Below are 17,478 nucleotides of genomic sequence, written 5' to 3'. Positions count from 1 at the left end.
AGGCCGCAGTCAATGCAACTCATCTACTGCCAAGTGTAATGTGTGTGCTGCATTTCTACCATTTCATGTGTTGCTTGACATTTTGTCATTGTGTGGGATTATGTAACAACAATAACGTGTGACTTCTATGTGACACCCAAGACTGTCTCTTCACAGTCACGGTATGTATTGAATATTGTGCGTTGACATACACTCGCATGCTTCTCCTTTCAGGTATTGCTAGAATATTATGTTATTATGTAATCTATGCTTCCCATCAATGTCTCTTAAGAATGCACCATATGCTCCTGACATCATTTATATCCAAAGAGTGAATAAGTACACACTTTTGTTGTCAGTCAACATATTGAAAGAGTGGGTTTCTTTGTGTCCATAAATGACCTTCACACATTTATGCCTTTGCACTGTCGTCTACACAGCCATTTTACCTTCTCAACGTGGAACAAACGCTGTGCTTCTTTACTCCATTTACTCAGCGTTCTTTACAACTCTTTAGAAAAGCAGCGCGCCACACTGGAGCACAGAATACGGGAGGAACGCAACAGATGAACACGAAAGAGCTGCAGGGGAAGGACAAATAATGTGAAATCAAGGGAAAAAAAGAGCCCCGAGTATGGGGGAAGATGAGAGAGGGGCAAACAGAAGAAGAAAGCATGGCTCCTGTCTTTTTCTGCATCCATCTGTTCTGAGTGCAGGTGGAGCTCTATTCACTCAGCTCTGCATGTGCGTCGAGGGGGCAGGAAGAAAGGGAGGGCAAAAGGAAGAGTGGAGAGACGGGTGGGGGTGCAGGGATGGGGGGGCTCTCGGTGATCTCTCCTGAAGGGGATAATGGGAGAAGAGCGCATTGCAATGGCTGCCATGTAGTACCCTCCCTGCACAATTAGCCAATCAGGAGCGAGCTCTGCCAGGCAGAAGGACACATAAGAGAAGAACATTGCAGCAGAGGCACAGAAGAAGCCTGCGAGGAGCTGGGAAATACACACACAACAGCAGAACCACAACACCCTCCCCTGGACACACCCTACTGGGGATCACTGCTTCTCTTTTTTTCTGTACCAACGCCCACGCCACACGGAGAGAAATCTCTCTCTCATCATCATCCTGAAGAAAACCCCCTTCTCCTCATTTTCACGCTGCTGAGGAAACCTACAATCGCACGGGCTGAGATTTCCTGACCAAGACTGTCTTTTTCCTTTTTCTTTTTTTTTCTTTTCCTTTGGAAATTGACATTTTCCTTTCTCGAGCCACAGCGCAAAAACGCCAGCCGTGTCATAACAGCGAGCCGGCCTGAGACCAGCACATTGAAGGACCTAGATCGCTATCATCTCCGTACGTCAAGAATGGTTACTGTACGTATACCTTTTCGTCTCTCTTACAAGACACTATAACAATGACACAAAATCAATTCGAGCATCTTCCACAATGTGTGGAGATGCTGAATACAGACAGCAAATATATAAGCAACACCATAGCATTTGCATATTTTCGTATTCATCCAAAACACAAGCTAGTTGAAAATGTTAATCTCGCATTAGGTCATAACGCACACGTACTTATAGCGGATTTTGTAAACAAGATTAACGATAAGCCCTGGGTGTAAGTAATGTGATACAGGCATCGCTTAAGCCCAGCTCGCTTCTTCGACGTTTTAAGTGAAGAATCAAAACATTGCTTCCTTCTGCCATTTTAACAGCTCGTCAAAATGCATGCGCCAAAGCATTCGGCATCGGCAATGTACCTCTATTTTTAGCCGAGTCAAAATATAAATACATTCTAGCGGTAATTCGGCATCAAAGCGAGACAGAGAGCCGAGGAATTCCACATCAATAGCTGAGGTGCTGTTAAAGCAGAAGGGCGTAAGAGGACACATGCTTCTGCCCCTCTCTCCTCCTTGCGCAGCAAAAAGGATGCTCAAGACGAATCTCTGAGACAAAACACGATGCCTCGGAGGCTGAGAGCACAGGCAAAGAAAAAAGGTCGAGTCACTCGGAGGGGGAGGGGAGATCATATGCATTGGTTAGGATTGAATCAGACAGGACGACATTCGTAAAGCTCGCGACGAGACATTAGAGATCGCGGCGCAAAGTCTAGGTATAAACATTGCAAATGCAAGAATTTGAGTTACAAATATGTGGAAGATTCAGAGGCCTGATGTCAATCGATTTGGGCGTGTCTTCTCGACAAGACAGCGATGGCACGCGCTCATCACATTCACGTGGAGACGCGATATTTTCTGACAGAACAACGACAAAAGAGCACGTTTAAATATTAACACGTGCTTACAATTTGCGGATGAATATTTAAGACGTCGGGTTCACTTCTGACGTGTAATTCTCCAGGCCTGCTGTGTGCAGGGTGTTGCCAGCTAATCGTCTTTGTCCTTTCAAGAATCAAACTCTCGCAAATATTAGACGCTATATTCGCTTTAATGGCGACCCACATTGTAATTTATCCGTTTAATAATAATTATACGCAAGATAATTACACGTGGCCTGGAAGTCATGTTGACATTTTGCGTTTGAGTTTAGATGTTTTAGGACCTGAAAAATAAGTCACCGGTACCACGAAACGATGCGGTGAAGGACAGCCTGCCTTGGTTTACGGTGGCTTCAAACCAAAGCGTTTCTATCATATTAATTCTCATCAGATTGTGTGACGGGTCTGTGAGATTTGATGAATGAAGGCCCGTCGGCATGTTGTTCCGCAGTCCTCCGTGAGCACGAGCCTCTACCGCAGTGCCAAGCACATAAAACCGTTGAGTCAGATAACCTTCTCCAGGCGCTTTCACGATTCAAGGACAAGGACATCACAACCGATACACAACACGGTCTTCTTTCTGTACGAACACCTCATTATTCGGTGTGCAAACTGAGGAAGTCGCGTCATTTAAAAAGCTTTATAATTGATAGCATCAGCAGGCCTCGTCTATAGCGAATTAAAACGCTTTAAACGAACTATTTTCACAGACAAATGCAACGACTGTGGAAATATTGTGGAGGAATAATATAATGCATTTTAACAGTAACAAATACAAACACAACATTTTAAATATATAAAAAGTATGAGAGAAAGATGTTTTGTGTCATGCAAAAAATAATAGAACCCAATTCACACACTTCTGTTGTTTTTAAACCCTTTTTTTATTTTTTGTACATATTTTTTCCTTCTAAATTATAACTATTATTATCATGAGCTGCAGAATAGAGAGAAAGCGAAGGCAGAAGCAATGCTCATTGTTCCCGGAGAGTCCCGCATGCATCCTCTGGCCTCGACACAAAGCGCTACTGTTTACATTAATATTCATAGTGCTGCCATGGTCTCTGTAGAGGAGGAACGGGTGGCTCTTTTGTTCGCTTGTGTCAATACGTTTATTCAGCAAAAAGGAGCTCGGATTTATGAATGCCCAAAGAGCACACGCGTACTTGTCCAATCAAAGGACGAGGGGATAACGATTTTAAACGACGCGTAATCGGCTGGGCCAAGAGAACGAGTTTATTTATAAAGTCGTCATCAAGAGTTTAATGTGCACTCGATAAAATTGACCCCGCGGCAAAGAAAGATATTTTGAAGTCCGGTTTCATTATTCCACAGAATGAAAGCAAATGCGCCGATTTCAAACGGGATCCCCTCTGAGCCACTCCCGACTTCAGCACTCTGGATAGCGACCAAACCTCAATACTGCTTTTCAAAAAAGCCTTTCGTTTTGCGTAAGCGTTCTTGCAAAAATTATAATTAAATTTTTACCGATACATTTTTAAAAAGGGGGTTGAGACAATGATATAGAAATTTGCGCGATAAACTGATTATCCTTTGCGCTCACCATTTCTGAAGCAAAATTAACCCAAGTTATTTTCCCATAGGCACGGACGAAAATAAATAACAAAGAGGAAGGGTTTATCCGTTCAATGTGCGCTTGTGAATATTGGGCTTTGACTTGTGTCCTGTTGTTTTACAGCTGCCACAGTGATCCTTTAAGCTGCAGTGAGAGTGTAGCTAATGCCTTTTGTTTAGGTTAATCCTGTAATCTGTGTTACTGAAACGCCTTTTTGGCAATCCAGCATTCACATTTCAGACAGGAGCCTGTCTAAGCACTTACATTTACAAATGACGAATTAAAAATTGCAAAATGAAGGTCCACATTAGGCATGTGAGACATGTTACTTGCACAGATTTTGTTACTTTATGAAGAACATTCAGAATATAAAGCAATGTCTGTCCTTACAGATTGAAAAAGTAAGGTTGACGTGTTGCATACAGTTGTAGATTGGATCTGCTTTATGCTTTATTTGTTTACCTCCCCTGATGCTGTGTGAGCCTGTGTTTATTTTAAGAAAATGGCTCCCTTACAACACAGGGACATCAAGGAAGTGACGTGAGGCCGGCCGATTGTCTTTATAACACGCTGCTATCAGGCCTGTCTATATTCAGAATTCTCTGCATAGATTTTAGCGTAATGAAATAAATGAATGAATAATGAAAACTATTTTTTAAAAACATTTGTAAGGTTTATTGCTAAACCACATTCTTAAATGTGTATCCTTTTTATATTTCTCTCAAAAAAGAAAACCGGCTATTTAAATTTCTAAATGCTTTGAGGTTTTACTACACAGCTTTTAGGTATTTTTCTTTTTATTCATTTTTAAATTGTGCAAACCGCAAACACATCTATTTTTAAAAATCAACCTTCAATCCTCCATTTCCCCAACAGTTGACGGTTATTCGCTCCGACTCTAATTGCACAATCACTAAGAGGAATCTTTGCAGTCATTTATCTTTATGAGTGCGGTGGTGGGGAGGTAATAGGTTTTGCGTATGAGATGCAGCGCTCTTGTTTGCGTGCGAGTCTGGGTCCTTGTGTAGGCGATGCTGATGCAGTGCATTAAATATTGAGGGAGAACTCTTCCAGAAATAGAAAAAGGACATGCTGGGACAGGACTGTCCACCCTTCCTACCAAAGCCATGATTTTACTTTTGAGCCTTTTGTTTCATAAGCAGTATTTTTAAAAGTATAAATTCAGGTGTGTGATGTCGAAGGAGCGACAGTGAAAAGAAACGTAGCGCTAAGCAGGCTCTCAGCTGTCTTTGTGAGTCATGTATTTTGAAACTAAGTTCTCCTCCACCTCTGCCAGGCTAGCTTCGGTTTCAGAGCAGTGAGATAGTCTGTGTCGTCCAAAGAGCCTGCGCGTTGTGTAACTCGTTACATTCGTCGCTGAGGATGGGTGGCTTGCCATAGGGTGGTTTACTTCAGTTCATGCATCACATTTGCCCTGATCCTGTCACTTTGTGTAAAGACTTGCTCGGTTTGTGTCAACGCATGGGCAGTTCCTGTCTAACTTGGGTTTACATGCTAAACCCAAGATATTTCTTAAACTGCAGGCTGAGAGACATTTCCAAAGAACAAAGCAAAGGGGCCAGATGCCATTTTATGACAATTTGTGTTGAAAGAAAGCCAAGCTCTTGGCCAAGCATTCTTGTTCAGATGATAGTGAAATTGGTTATAGCCAGCAGTGTTGCCTAAATCCATGTTTTGCAATGCTTTAGTAACTCACTCATCTCTGTCTTTCCGAGTTTTCTCCTTGTCAGTTTCAATTTGGCTGAGATTCCCTATACATTCTGCCGTTAGCGTATTTTATTAATGCTAAACAAAAGCGGTGATAACTGAGAACTAGCTTACATTGTGTTTTTCGCTAACATTGTTCCATCTTATATAAACACACACGCATTCGACATGCACACATACATGCAAGGTTTGCTAAAAGTCAAGAAGCCAGCCAATAGCAACAGTCGTCAAGCTGCTGTTACCTGGGCAACCTGGTTTGAGGTAAGGCTCAAGGCAGGAATAAATCATTCCACTGAAGAGCCAGCGTGTTAGAGAGAGATGAGGCGCAGAGGCGATACTGAAAAGAGAACAAAGAAAAGAAAATCCACAGAACTAAAAAAATGCACCTGTTTACGCTCAAATGGAACTATTGATTTGTGTTTTTAATAATGTGTATAAATTGAAAAATACTTAATTTTAATTACATTTCCAGCTTGATCACAATTTTTATTTATTCGTAAAAACGTATCGTGGCACTTGTGGCATACGACTCTGCCTGTTGATAGTGTGGATCCAACAGAAAGATCACGGATGCATTCTTAATTAAGTTGGTGAGACACCCTGTTCCACCCCAGGGGCCCGTTCAAGGGAAAGAGCCCGTTCAAGAAGGATGACTAATACAGGAACGTACTAACGCATGCCAATTCGTGAATCGTGGAACATATCCAGCAAAAAACATAAAAAATCTACTGCATCATTTTTCAAAAAAATGATAAAAAGCTTATTGTGTAATCCTTTGCGCTGGTTTATGGAAGTTGCGCAAGCCGCTGGAAGATGGCAACGAAAGGGACCATTGAACAAGGTAGTCGAAAGTTGCGTTTACAACCTGCATACAGCTGTTGTTTGAAAATCCCCTATAGGCCAAATTAAGCCTCATGCTGTTCTCCACACAAGCACAGATGAACCAAAGACCCAGACACACACTCACAATTTTCACATATATGAGGTGCCAATAAGAACTTGTCATTTCTAGTTGTCAAGAGCACATTTTTTTGTGTTAGCAGGTGGAAATGAAAACATAATTTATTTATGTGTCTGTCCTCTCCCAACCTCTCAGAGCCTCTAGCAGTGATGTAATGCCGTTTCACCCCACATAGAGAAAATGGGGGCAGGGAAAAAGAGAAAGTACTATGACATCTGTAGACCCAGGGGGAAATCAAAAGAGTTGAAGTGAGGGAGAAAGCGGTCAGATGAGGAGGGGAGGTGGGACATTGTTCTCCTCCAGTGCTCTGGCCCTCAGACACATTGATTTCCAACCTCTCAAAGACGGCGACGTAGCGTGTGTGGTGGAAGATCTTGGATTACACAAATGACGCTTTTGCAACCCAAACACACAGTCTAATTGGACATTTTTCCACCTGCAGATAATTAGCACCATGGAAACTCAGGTGTCCAATGGTCCGAGCGGAACCAGCATGCCCAATGGCCCCGTTATCAGCACCAACGGAGCCACAGACGACAGCAAAACTAACCTGATCGTCAACTACCTGCCTCAGAACATGACCCAGGAAGAGTTCAAGAGCCTCTTCGGCAGCATCGGCGAGATCGAGTCCTGCAAATTAGTCAGAGACAAGATCACAGGTAACACCATTCATTTGACATACGAAATGCAAACTTTAGCATCAAAGCAGAAACGCGTCAAGTGTATTTTCATTTATGTTATTGCAGGTCAGAGTTTGGGCTATGGCTTCGTAAACTACGTTGATCCCAACGATGCAGACAAGGCCATCAACACGCTCAACGGTCTCAAACTGCAGACCAAAACAATCAAGGTAAGAGATGCTCGACCCCACACTCTTCAATCACGCAATGGGGAGGATGTGGGGAATAAAGCAGAAGAGAGGGAGGGACAGGCAGCCCAAGACAGACACGACAGCCGGCGAGGTGGAGAAAAGGGGAAGAGACAGTAGAGTGAACAAAAGGGGCGAAAGAAAAGAAAGAGTTGAGGTCAGAAAGCAAGGGGTTGTGTGCAGAGGTGATTGTGATGGAAATGTAATTAGGGGGACGCAATGTGAGGCTAGGAGGTCAGCAGAGAGAGAGCCCCATCTGCCTCCCATCTTGGCTAATTAGGGCCTTCTTTGTCCCGAATTCAGCTGGGCTGAGGGGTGGAGAAATGTCTGACTGGGATTCTGAAAGCCAGAGATTAAACAGTCCGGTCTGTTCCCCCACCTGATCACCATACATCAAAGACGAACACAAGGCCAAGGCGAGAATCTACGGTTAAGCTGGCTTCCATAGATTTAGCGTGTTTGAGCACACGTGTATTGTGGCTGTGTGTAAATCGCATCAGAGGCAAGGATGATGTTTATGTCAACATTTGAAGAAGTTTTCTACTGTTTTTATAGAAACACTGCCAAGCTACAGTTTAGGTACAGGCCTTTTAGACGGGACTGACTCAACCATGCTCCGATTCAGAGAAAACAGAGATTGTAAATAGCCGTAACTACAAAACAAACTAAAAATAAATAACTCCTAAGCTATTTTTCTCAATCTTGGCATGGTTAATGCATTGTACCGAGGAGAACAAAAGAGTCCACAACATAAATCTAAAAGCACTTTTATTTAGAGCATCCCGAAGCACTGCGATTCTGTAAATAATGACTACAGGCCAGAGACAATCTGCAGAATGACATCACAGGCACAGCTTTTTAAACAACACTGAGTCTTATTGCTATTGTCCTTAATATCCTGTTTGTTTAAAGCGTTCAGTCACTATCACCACTGTTCTGACATTCAGGGTTCGTGTGCCCGCTGCCCTCAGATCCTTAAACCGGGCAAATGTCATAGTTTCCATGTCAATAAGGCATTGTTAGAAAGGTAGAAAGCGGAGAGGGAGACGGGGTGCAGGAGCAAAGGCTAGAATGGAGACGAATGCCAATGACAGGATTAGGGCCATATGGGCTGCAGGGACCATCTGCACTGTGGGAGAGTCAGGGAGAGGGTTAATTATGGGGCAGCATCTCCCCCTCCCATCCCAGTCCCTGCTGTACACTCACCCACCCACAGCACAATTACACCCCTACCTCAACAATACAGCTGCTTAGTCATAGTTGCCTTTGACACGCAAACACACATATGGTGGAAAAACACGCTTGATTATTCCAAGTTCTCACGGCAAAACATAATCTGATTGGGCGGCTTAAAATATCTAGAGCACATTTAAAACATGTTATTTAGGATTAAACATACTTTCTTAATCTTATTATTCATATATTTATGTCAACGGATTGTAATACATCTGTCAATGCTATGAACGACATATTATGTAAGAATAAAATTATAGAAATGATTGAAAAGCTTTAAAAAAGAAGAATTATGAGAGGAGTACTAGTTGTGCAATATATGTTTTGTGTGGAAATGACAAAGAAGGCATTAAAATGTATAAAAAAGCTAAACGTGCAACTACAATATTTATTCTTTAATAAAATTATTTGTAATTGAATGTAAAAGAAAATTATTTAGGTAGTTAAATATTGGGAAAAATATATCACATTATTTTATATAATATATCCGTTTAAATTTAAAAACAAATTTAAAAATAGTTTAAAAGAAAATTCTGTGTTATTTTTTGGGTGCTGCAGAGCATGCTGGGAGTTGTCAGGGACGCTGGGCATCTTGTAATCTGTTTACTTGGTTTGCCGGTTGCCAGAGAAGCAGTTTTCCCTTGAGAAAGAAAACAAAAGAAAGCTGGAGGAGTGTGTGTGTGGGGGGGAGCAATCGCTCTATCTCAAAAAACCACATGCACACTCGCTGACACCATCAATCAAAGTCACTCTCAACCAGAAACTCATAAATATACATATTTTATGAGAGAAATCTGTTCAAATCTCAAACACGAGCAAATAGGCGCGGTGGGGAACTCGAAGGGAATACCGAGGTGATATCAAAATTAGATGCATATTTTAACGTCAAAACAAATGCTTAATTGGACTTGATAATTCATGACACGTCCCAAATGCGTAACAGGCTCTAAATGCTGCTGTCTTCTGGAAAATCACTGGTTAGAATAACAGCCCATGATATCAAATTTTCCTCGCTGCTCCCTTAGGGAGCCGGTCTGAAATCAGTGCAGAGGGTGTCGATATATCTATGGGGTGAGTGTGAATGCGAGAGTGGGCTTGTGTTTCTGCTGTCAGGAGCACTGTGAAGCTGAAGCAGTGTTTAATAAGGGAACCGGGCTTGGTTGGAGCGCATGTAAGAGTGAAGTGCATGTAAGAGATGTGGATTTCAAGGAAGGAGGAATGAGAGCGAGTGGGCGGATGTCTCGCCTTTGAGCGTGGCAGTGCTGTGACATATCTGCTCCGACTACACTTGAAAGTTTGTACTGCTGGGAGTTTTAGTGCTGTCATAGCTGTCTTGATGCATGCTTCTTAATATTTCTATTAAAAGTAACTCTCGACTGTGTGTGTGTGTGTGTGTAATAGGTGTCCTATGCCAGACCCAGCTCGGCTTCCATCCGTGATGCCAACCTCTATGTGAGCGGGCTGCCCAAAACCATGGGTCAGAAGGACATGGAGCAGTTGTTTTCCCAGTATGGAAGGATCATCACCTCACGCATCCTGGTCGACCAGGTCACAGGTAAACCTCACATCACAATCTCACTCACACCATAGACCGCCTGGGGGAGGATTAGAAATCTAATTAAAGATTTGGATGTAATGCTAAAACATGCCATATGCTTGATCATTTCCCCGGGTTTGCTTTATAACACAGATTGTAAAAGAATACAGAGAGTACCGCCACATATAGCTTGATTTAACCCTGTGAACACATGACTTATCTGCTATTTTATTGAACTAACATTGCACTGCAAGATCATATGATCAAAAAATATATCTTTTTTGTTTTAAACATTAAAGATATAAATTGATACCCAGTTAAAGTATTACACTGTCAAATGTGGTAGTTTGATCTGCTCCAACCCCCCAAAATCTTGAATTTAGTGAAACATAATGTTTTTAGGATTCATTTATTCGTTGAAAAAAGTGTATTTAGATGTTAGGGCTTTATTTAACCATGTGAACACATGACATATCTGCCATTTTATTGAACTAACATTCCACTGTAAGATCATATGATCAAAAATATATATTTTTTGTTTTAAACATAAAAGATATAAAGTGATACCCAGTTAAAGTATTACACTGTCAAATGTGGTAACATGCCATTGTTAGCTTTGTTTTGATCTGCTCCAACCCCCCAAAAATATAGAATTTAGAGAAACATGTTTTTAGGATTAATTCATTCGTTGAAAAAAGTGTATTTAGATGTTAGAATTTATAGTTACAAGAATTTTGTTACATTATTTTCTGTCCGTAAAACATTTTTTTTAAACGTTTACATAGTGATACCCAACCAAAATAGACACCTTTAAGCAACCATGGTTATTTTTACTAAAATAAAAGTGTAACAAAAAAATTACAGAGTATTTTAGATTCATAACCCTTTGTATAATCTTAATATCATAAATTAAAATGATTGTGACAGACCACAGTCAATTTGTAGTAAAACGGTTCTTGCTTTTTCTATCCGATTTAACCAAAAATCTATTTTTGAAGAAACATTCTGGTAAATTTGATGATATGAAAGAATATCTTGGCATAATTTAAAGTGTATCACGTCATTTTGAGGGTGCTTACATTGCGTCGCTGTCTGTCCGGAGCAGGTATATCGCGAGGGGTGGGTTTCATTCGGTTCGACAAACGCAACGAAGCTGAGGAGGCCATCAAAGGGCTTAACGGACAGAAGCCCCTGGGCGCCGCCGAACCCATCACCGTCAAGTTCGCCAACAACCCCAGTCAGAAGACGGGACAAGCCCTCTTAACACAGCTCTACCAGACAGCCGCTCGGCGCTACACCGGTCCTCTGCACCACCAGACCCAGCGCTTCAGGTACTGCCCCCGACCGCGGCTCTCAGCGCCGCTGTTTCCTCTGTCTGTGTTCCTCTGCCGGTCTTTCCTTTAAACCGCAGCGCATTCACGGCACCAGGGGGATTTGATGAATCATTACGGGTCCGGAGCTAATTGGGGCGATGTGTAAATTTGCCACAAAGCTCCTTTAACCCATTCATACAGAGTGATTTAAAACAACGGTCTAAAAAGACCTTCTATGAATCAGTCACGGCAGCGACGCTTTCATCGCAGTACTCACAATCCATCGCCTGAGGGCTCTGTGCGCACTGCGTCGTCTGATTGGTGAACGCCGGGCCCGGTAAAGGGCTCCCCCTGGTGGCCGAATGCATGGCTGCGTGCAAACGCTTTTCTCTGGTTGTTGGTTCTTGCGACTAATATCTTCACCTTCGTTACTCTCCCTCTTGCATTGCAGACTCGACAATTTACTAAACGCCAGCTACGGAGTCAAGAGGTAATTTCTAAAAAAGGTGTCCATTTAATATAGCATCCATGCCAAAACAAAGTGACCGGAATACCACCTGCTGACTATAGGCTATAATAGGCTATATAATATGCATTAAAGCTAGATCGACAAAACGCATCATTTATGCACACAGTTTCAGCTCCTTGCAGCAGGACATTCTGGCATGGCTTTGTTTAACCTTTTTATTTTTTATTTTGGTTGATTCCTTGATTGAACTGATTTGTATGTATTTCTGTATTGAACTAACATTATCATTTTTTTCAGTTTTGGTTGCTTTAATGTCCTTTTTTCCACCAGCATGGACATACAAGATTCCGTTTGCGTCTCCTCTGTTTGTTCCAATTTTCCGTTGATTTTTGCCTTCATCCCTATCTAGGTTTCTATGTTTTGCTAAATATTGTGATTTTGTTGGACGTCGTTGTGTTATTTCTGCAGCGGTCGGCAGGGAATTTCACTAGTTCATATAATTAGTTTGGTTGTTATCTGCCCGTTCTTTTATCTGCTTACGGCTGTGGGGATCACTCGAGGGTTTCCAGTCACGTATCAAAATGGCAGGAACGTGTGATGATGTTGAACAAATGTATGGAACTTCAGAATGACACCCATAGTAGCTCTCCTTTCCTCCCCAGATTCTCGCCGATAACCATTGACAGCATGACCAGTCTAGCTGGAGTCAACCTGACCGGGCCCACAGGCGCTGGCTGGTGTATCTTCGTCTACAACCTGTCCCCGGAAGCTGACGAAAGCGTCCTGTGGCAGCTCTTCGGACCGTTCGGTGCCGTCACGAACGTCAAGGTCATCCGTGACTTCACCACCAACAAATGTAAGGGCTTTGGCTTTGTCACCATGACCAACTACGACGAGGCGGCCATGGCCATCGCCAGCCTGAATGGCTATCGCCTGGGCGACCGCGTGTTGCAGGTCTCCTTCAAGACCAGCAAGCAGCACAAAGCTTAAAGGATGGCCTGGTCACTATCGCTCTTTAACATGCAGGGGGAGCCACCGAGCTCCCTGTACATCCACTCTACATGGGCCTGGACTGAGTCTCTCTCTAACACACACACACATTTAGTTTCAAACAAAATTCACAAGTAGAGTTTTTTTTCCTTTTCTCTTTACACAACATGCTAGTCCTTCCCAACATTTGCCTGTATTGAATTAGCAGAAGTGTGAGGAGGGGCTGGGATTGACATGAGGGGAATCCGTGAGGAGGGACAGTCTAATGAATGTGACAGAGAATGTCTGCCGAGAGCTTCGATTTAATTCAGGCAAAATAAGAGAACTGGTCAAGGAAATAGTGCGAGACGAACAAAAAATCGAACATGTGCAATTTTACCCCAAATCTTGCCCAGTAACACTTCTGTCTGGCTTCAGAAGATGTAGTCACTTTTTTACGCTTGGGCATTTTGAATCAGTGATTTTTTAGAGAAAAAGGATCAAAACAGTGTTCTCTTATATATATTATGATATAACTATATATTCAACATTTAAGGTGGTTATAATAGCCAAATATGTAAGCATTTTCTAGAACTTTGATTACGGTTTCCTGGCTCTACATTAGGTTGCAACCTTGCCTTATGGCATCACACACTTTACCTGAGGTCCAACCCGACAGCCGCAGAACAAACGGTGTAGTCGCGAAACGAGAGGTCACCCAGGGTCATCACAATCACCTCAGCACACCCAAAGACAACAGCCATCGCAGAGACACTCGCACACATATGCACACACATGCGAACCTCCACACGAGGACATGAATACATCACGAATAAGGCCACCTTGAATCTCCTCGCATCTTTCCGCTCTGAGTTTTAGAGTTAGAATCGATTCCACCACATGCAGTTGTCTGTGTAACTAGGAGCATTTTCACAGTGTTCCCATGGTGATAGCGTTCGTAATTCTTTCCAACCAATAATGAAGGTCAACAGCGAAATCAAGATGTACGTTCATCATATTGAGCAGGTTTATACGTACGAGTGCTTCTGAAGTTGGAAGGCCTTTCTTGTTAACCTCTCAAGTACACTTTGAGCTATCCGTAAGACGCAGAGAGCAGTTATGGAGGTCAGAGGTCTCCAGGGTCGGTCACCACCAGTTACCCTTGCTCTTCATAACCTCTCTCAGATGCATTTAGCTCCATTCACTAAAGAAGACTTAAACTGACCTCTAAAATCAGTTTTAGAGCCCCCGCATATCCAAAAGTAGCTAACATAAAACCCAGTTTCGTATTCTCATGGCCCTTTCCTGCAGGTCACATGACAGTCAAGAAGCGTATCTCAAAATACTGATCTCACCAACAACATCAAGTTAGGTACAAGCCGTCCATAGCCCTCGAGTGAGTAAACATAAACAAAACTGTTCCATGGGGGGAGACATTGCTGTAAAACTGCAAAGCTTCACGATGTACGAAGAAAAGAACAGAAAGATGTAAATGTGTGTTCAAATCAAGTGACATTTTGCTTTTCTAAATAACGCTGTGTTAGCCAAAGAGGACAATGATCTCTTTGAAAGGATTACATTAGAGATTAATATATTTTTATATCTACAAGAAAAAAAACAAGACCTTGTGCAACATTTTTACAGATTCTTAATCGTGGAAATCTTTGGACACACCGCATGGCTTTTATTTTCAGAGTTTTCAACTTTGGGTAGAGAGAGCCAGTCTGCGGTGTTCGGGAGGGGATTTGGAGGGTTGGGGACTAAGATTTACATGCAGTGAAACCATTTCATTTTCAAAAATGCAAAACGAACAAAAAAAAGAGAAACATACGAAACAGGTTTTTAAAAAAGAATCAGCAGACAGGTAAATGTATGCATTCAGCTTAAAAACTCGAACGTTTCTCTAAAGTGAAACCAAGCGTTGCTTCAGACGGTGCAGTGAAGCTCTGCGGCCTCAAATTGAACATCATCGACTGAGGCGCACGACACCCAAAACAGTGTAACGAGTACACCTTAAGCATGTTCAGCGCACCAAAATAATAGTTAAAAATTGACATAAAATGATGTAGCTGCACTTATCAATGTAATCTAACATTTACACACAATAATCCATAGTAGTGAATTATATTCGCCATTACGTCATCACACAAGGCAAACGTCGATCATTATACTTTTTCTCTCCTTTTGGACATGCACCAGTTTTTCTTTCTGTTGAATTTTTGCTCCGCATGTTACCTGTATACACAGTCAGTTCATATCGTTGACATCTGATTTTGCTTCTTTGCACAAGCACTAACCAACCAAGGGATCTTAGCTTTGTCATTGATGAAGGAAAAAAGTTTAGCAATCGTGTGACCACATACACACACATACACACTTACACAAACACACACACTCACACACACTTCATAGCACATATCAAAGTGTCTCTGAACCCCTCCACATTATACCTGTTGTATCCAAACTGTAATACACCTTAAATTAACCCCCTCAGCTTATACAACCGTAACATTGCAAAACATACAAGCTTTTTCTTTCGCTTGCGCAAATCATCCTGCAACTTCTCGGTGGTGTGCCCTAAAGAGGTTGAAATTCGTATATGTATGTCCACCCTCAAATTTTAGCAACAGGGGGACACCTGGCAACAAGAGGGATATTAAAGTCCCCTTTAGCTCCAGCACATCTAGAGACCTCCCAGCAACTCATACCCTCATAGAGCCAAGGACAATGGCAAGAAAGCAAGACATACTGCACCGCTTGAGCAACAATACAATAATAATCATTAAAAAAAGACAAAAAAACTTTCCTATGGAACAGTAAGTGCAATGTGCTTCGTTTTTATATTGACTGAGAACAAAAGATATATATATTTTTTAAAAAAGAAATTAAACGTCACACTGAAATGGTTTGCAGAATAGTGAAGGATCAAACGTAACGAAACAACGACAAAAAAAGTGTTAACCAACAGATTCATTAAAAGAATCAAACAAGCACCGAGAGCTCTGATCTCTAAAAATGTCCATTATCCTTTCCTCCGCCCCCTATTAGTGCTCTGACCATGCAAGCTAAAACAAACAGGCGTCTATGGTAGAGAAAAGAGCTATTTTTCGAAGACCGTGAAAGGAATACTGTCTAAAATATCATCGGTTTTAGCCCATGTTGATTTCCGAATATCATTTTTCCTGTAATTTATTGATTTACTTTACATATCAGAATCACGATGTTAACTTAGCGTATTTGTGTTGTTGATGTTGCCATAGAGGACACACGTGGGTCGAATATTTCGTTGGTTCCTTTTATCGGGTGCGATTTCTTATATTTGTTTCCATTATTTATGATTAGTTGCTGTTCCTACAGTGTATGCAGGTTTTAGAATTAGTTAGAATTATTTCTTTTCAATCAAAATGTGTTTAATTGTGTTCGTAAAAGTCTGTGGTAGCTTTCGTTGCAACATAAATAATTTAAACTGAAAAAATTTCAATATAGCGCCAATGAACTTGTATTATTTGGGCGACTTTAAGCTTGTAGTTTTAACTTATTGTTAACTTAAAAACTATTTATTATCATTATTATGATTATTATTATTGCCTCGTATGAAAGTATGTTTTGTGTATATTTATGGTTTATTTCATTATATTTGCAAGTTTAAATGCTTTTTATTTTGCCAAAATGTGGTTACACCATTTTGTTTTTCTTTAAAGGGAACAAATAGATTTAAAAAAGAATAAAAAACAGAACAAAAAAACTGCTTTAGAATTACGATTTGGAAAAGTTCTCCATAGGCAAAGAATGCACTGCTATATTAAACTAATTGAAGTGTATAAACATACATGCTGTGTGCTAGATGTTATGCCTTTAATGCCTGTGTTTTGTTTGTCTTGTTAAATGAAAACCTTTTGATTATTTAATCTATTCACAGTCTTGTTTTTCCAGCCACGTTCAGAACCCCATAGTGTGTCAGGGCCCGGGGCAGTGGGGGTGGGCCGAGGTCTACTGGACCTGCAGACAGGCCTGAGGCTCAGTGCACTCGCCAAATACCCTGCTGCCGTCCAACCATGTATCAGACTGAGAGAACATTCAGGAAAATAATAGGGGGTTCAGGGCATAATTATAAGCCGACACTGGCCAAAAAAACCAGGCAGCGGGCGGAAACGGGCGAGGCACTGAGCTGTAGAAAAGGGGTTAGTGGTCACTCTGTTTCTCAACCAGTTGTATTTTGTGTCAATATTAAGTTAGGAGGGACACAGATTTACCTAGAAACGTTCTTCTGAAACCATTTTCCAAGAACAACAGAACATTAAAAGAAACGAACAAAACAAAAAACGATCAAAAGCAGATCTTCTGATCTCAGTGTCTGTGTGTCACGAATAAAAATCTCATACTTCCAAACATGAACAAAGACAACGCATAACAAAAGGGGAAAAAATAAACCTTTCCGTTGAGTTTAGGATATTTATTACTGGGATTTCAGCTGAAGACGCTTGAGGACTTTTTCATGGAATTGTTTAATTATTTGTACTTTACATGCCAGAAAAAATAAAAGATATGAATCTCAGTGTTTCCCTTGT

The 17,478-nt window shown here is 41.5% G+C and overlaps 1 protein-coding gene across 8 annotated transcripts; it reads left to right on the top strand.

Annotated features, from left to right (window-relative positions):
• The first annotated feature begins 852 nt into the window (after window positions 1-852).
• On the top strand, window positions 853-17,465 carry elavl3 (ELAV like neuron-specific RNA binding protein 3). Of its 8 annotated transcripts, none has more exons than XM_056752680.1 (7): window positions 853-1,349; window positions 6,964-7,180; window positions 7,268-7,371; window positions 10,024-10,177; window positions 11,265-11,490; window positions 11,924-11,962; window positions 12,586-17,465. In XM_056752680.1, the coding sequence occupies exons 1-7, from the start codon at window positions 1,341-1,343 to the stop codon at window positions 12,929-12,931; spliced, it is 1,095 nt and encodes a 364-aa protein (XP_056608658.1). In that variant the 5' UTR covers window positions 853-1,340; the 3' UTR covers window positions 12,932-17,465. The 8 variants fall into 8 exon arrangements, with proteins under 8 accessions (XP_056608658.1, XP_056608657.1, XP_056608662.1 ...); XM_056752679.1 differs by having other exon boundaries at window positions 11,262-11,490; XM_056752682.1 differs by having other exon boundaries at window positions 856-1,349; window positions 12,604-17,465.
• Window positions 17,466-17,478: the final 13 nt, after the last annotated feature.

Source organism: Triplophysa dalaica, chromosome 7 (genome assembly GCF_015846415.1).
Source record: "Triplophysa dalaica isolate WHDGS20190420 chromosome 7, ASM1584641v1, whole genome shotgun sequence".
Classification (NCBI taxonomy): domain Eukaryota; kingdom Metazoa; phylum Chordata; class Actinopteri; order Cypriniformes; family Nemacheilidae; genus Triplophysa; species Triplophysa dalaica.
Note: the sequence above shows the minus strand (reverse complement) of the source record. Positions and strands in the feature narration are given on the sequence as shown.

What these genes read in the sequence shown, in the direction of transcription:
- elavl3 (XM_056752679.1), top strand. An exon ending in CCTGGTCGACCAGGTCACAG is followed by an intron (nt 10,178 to 11,261) that starts GTAAACCTCACA and finishes GTCTGTCCGGAG; the next exon opens with CAGGTATATCGCGAGGGGTG. An exon ending in GCCAGCTACGGAGTCAAGAG is followed by an intron (nt 11,963 to 12,585) that starts GTAATTTCTAAA and finishes CACCCATAGTAG; the next exon opens with CTCTCCTTTCCTCCCCAGAT.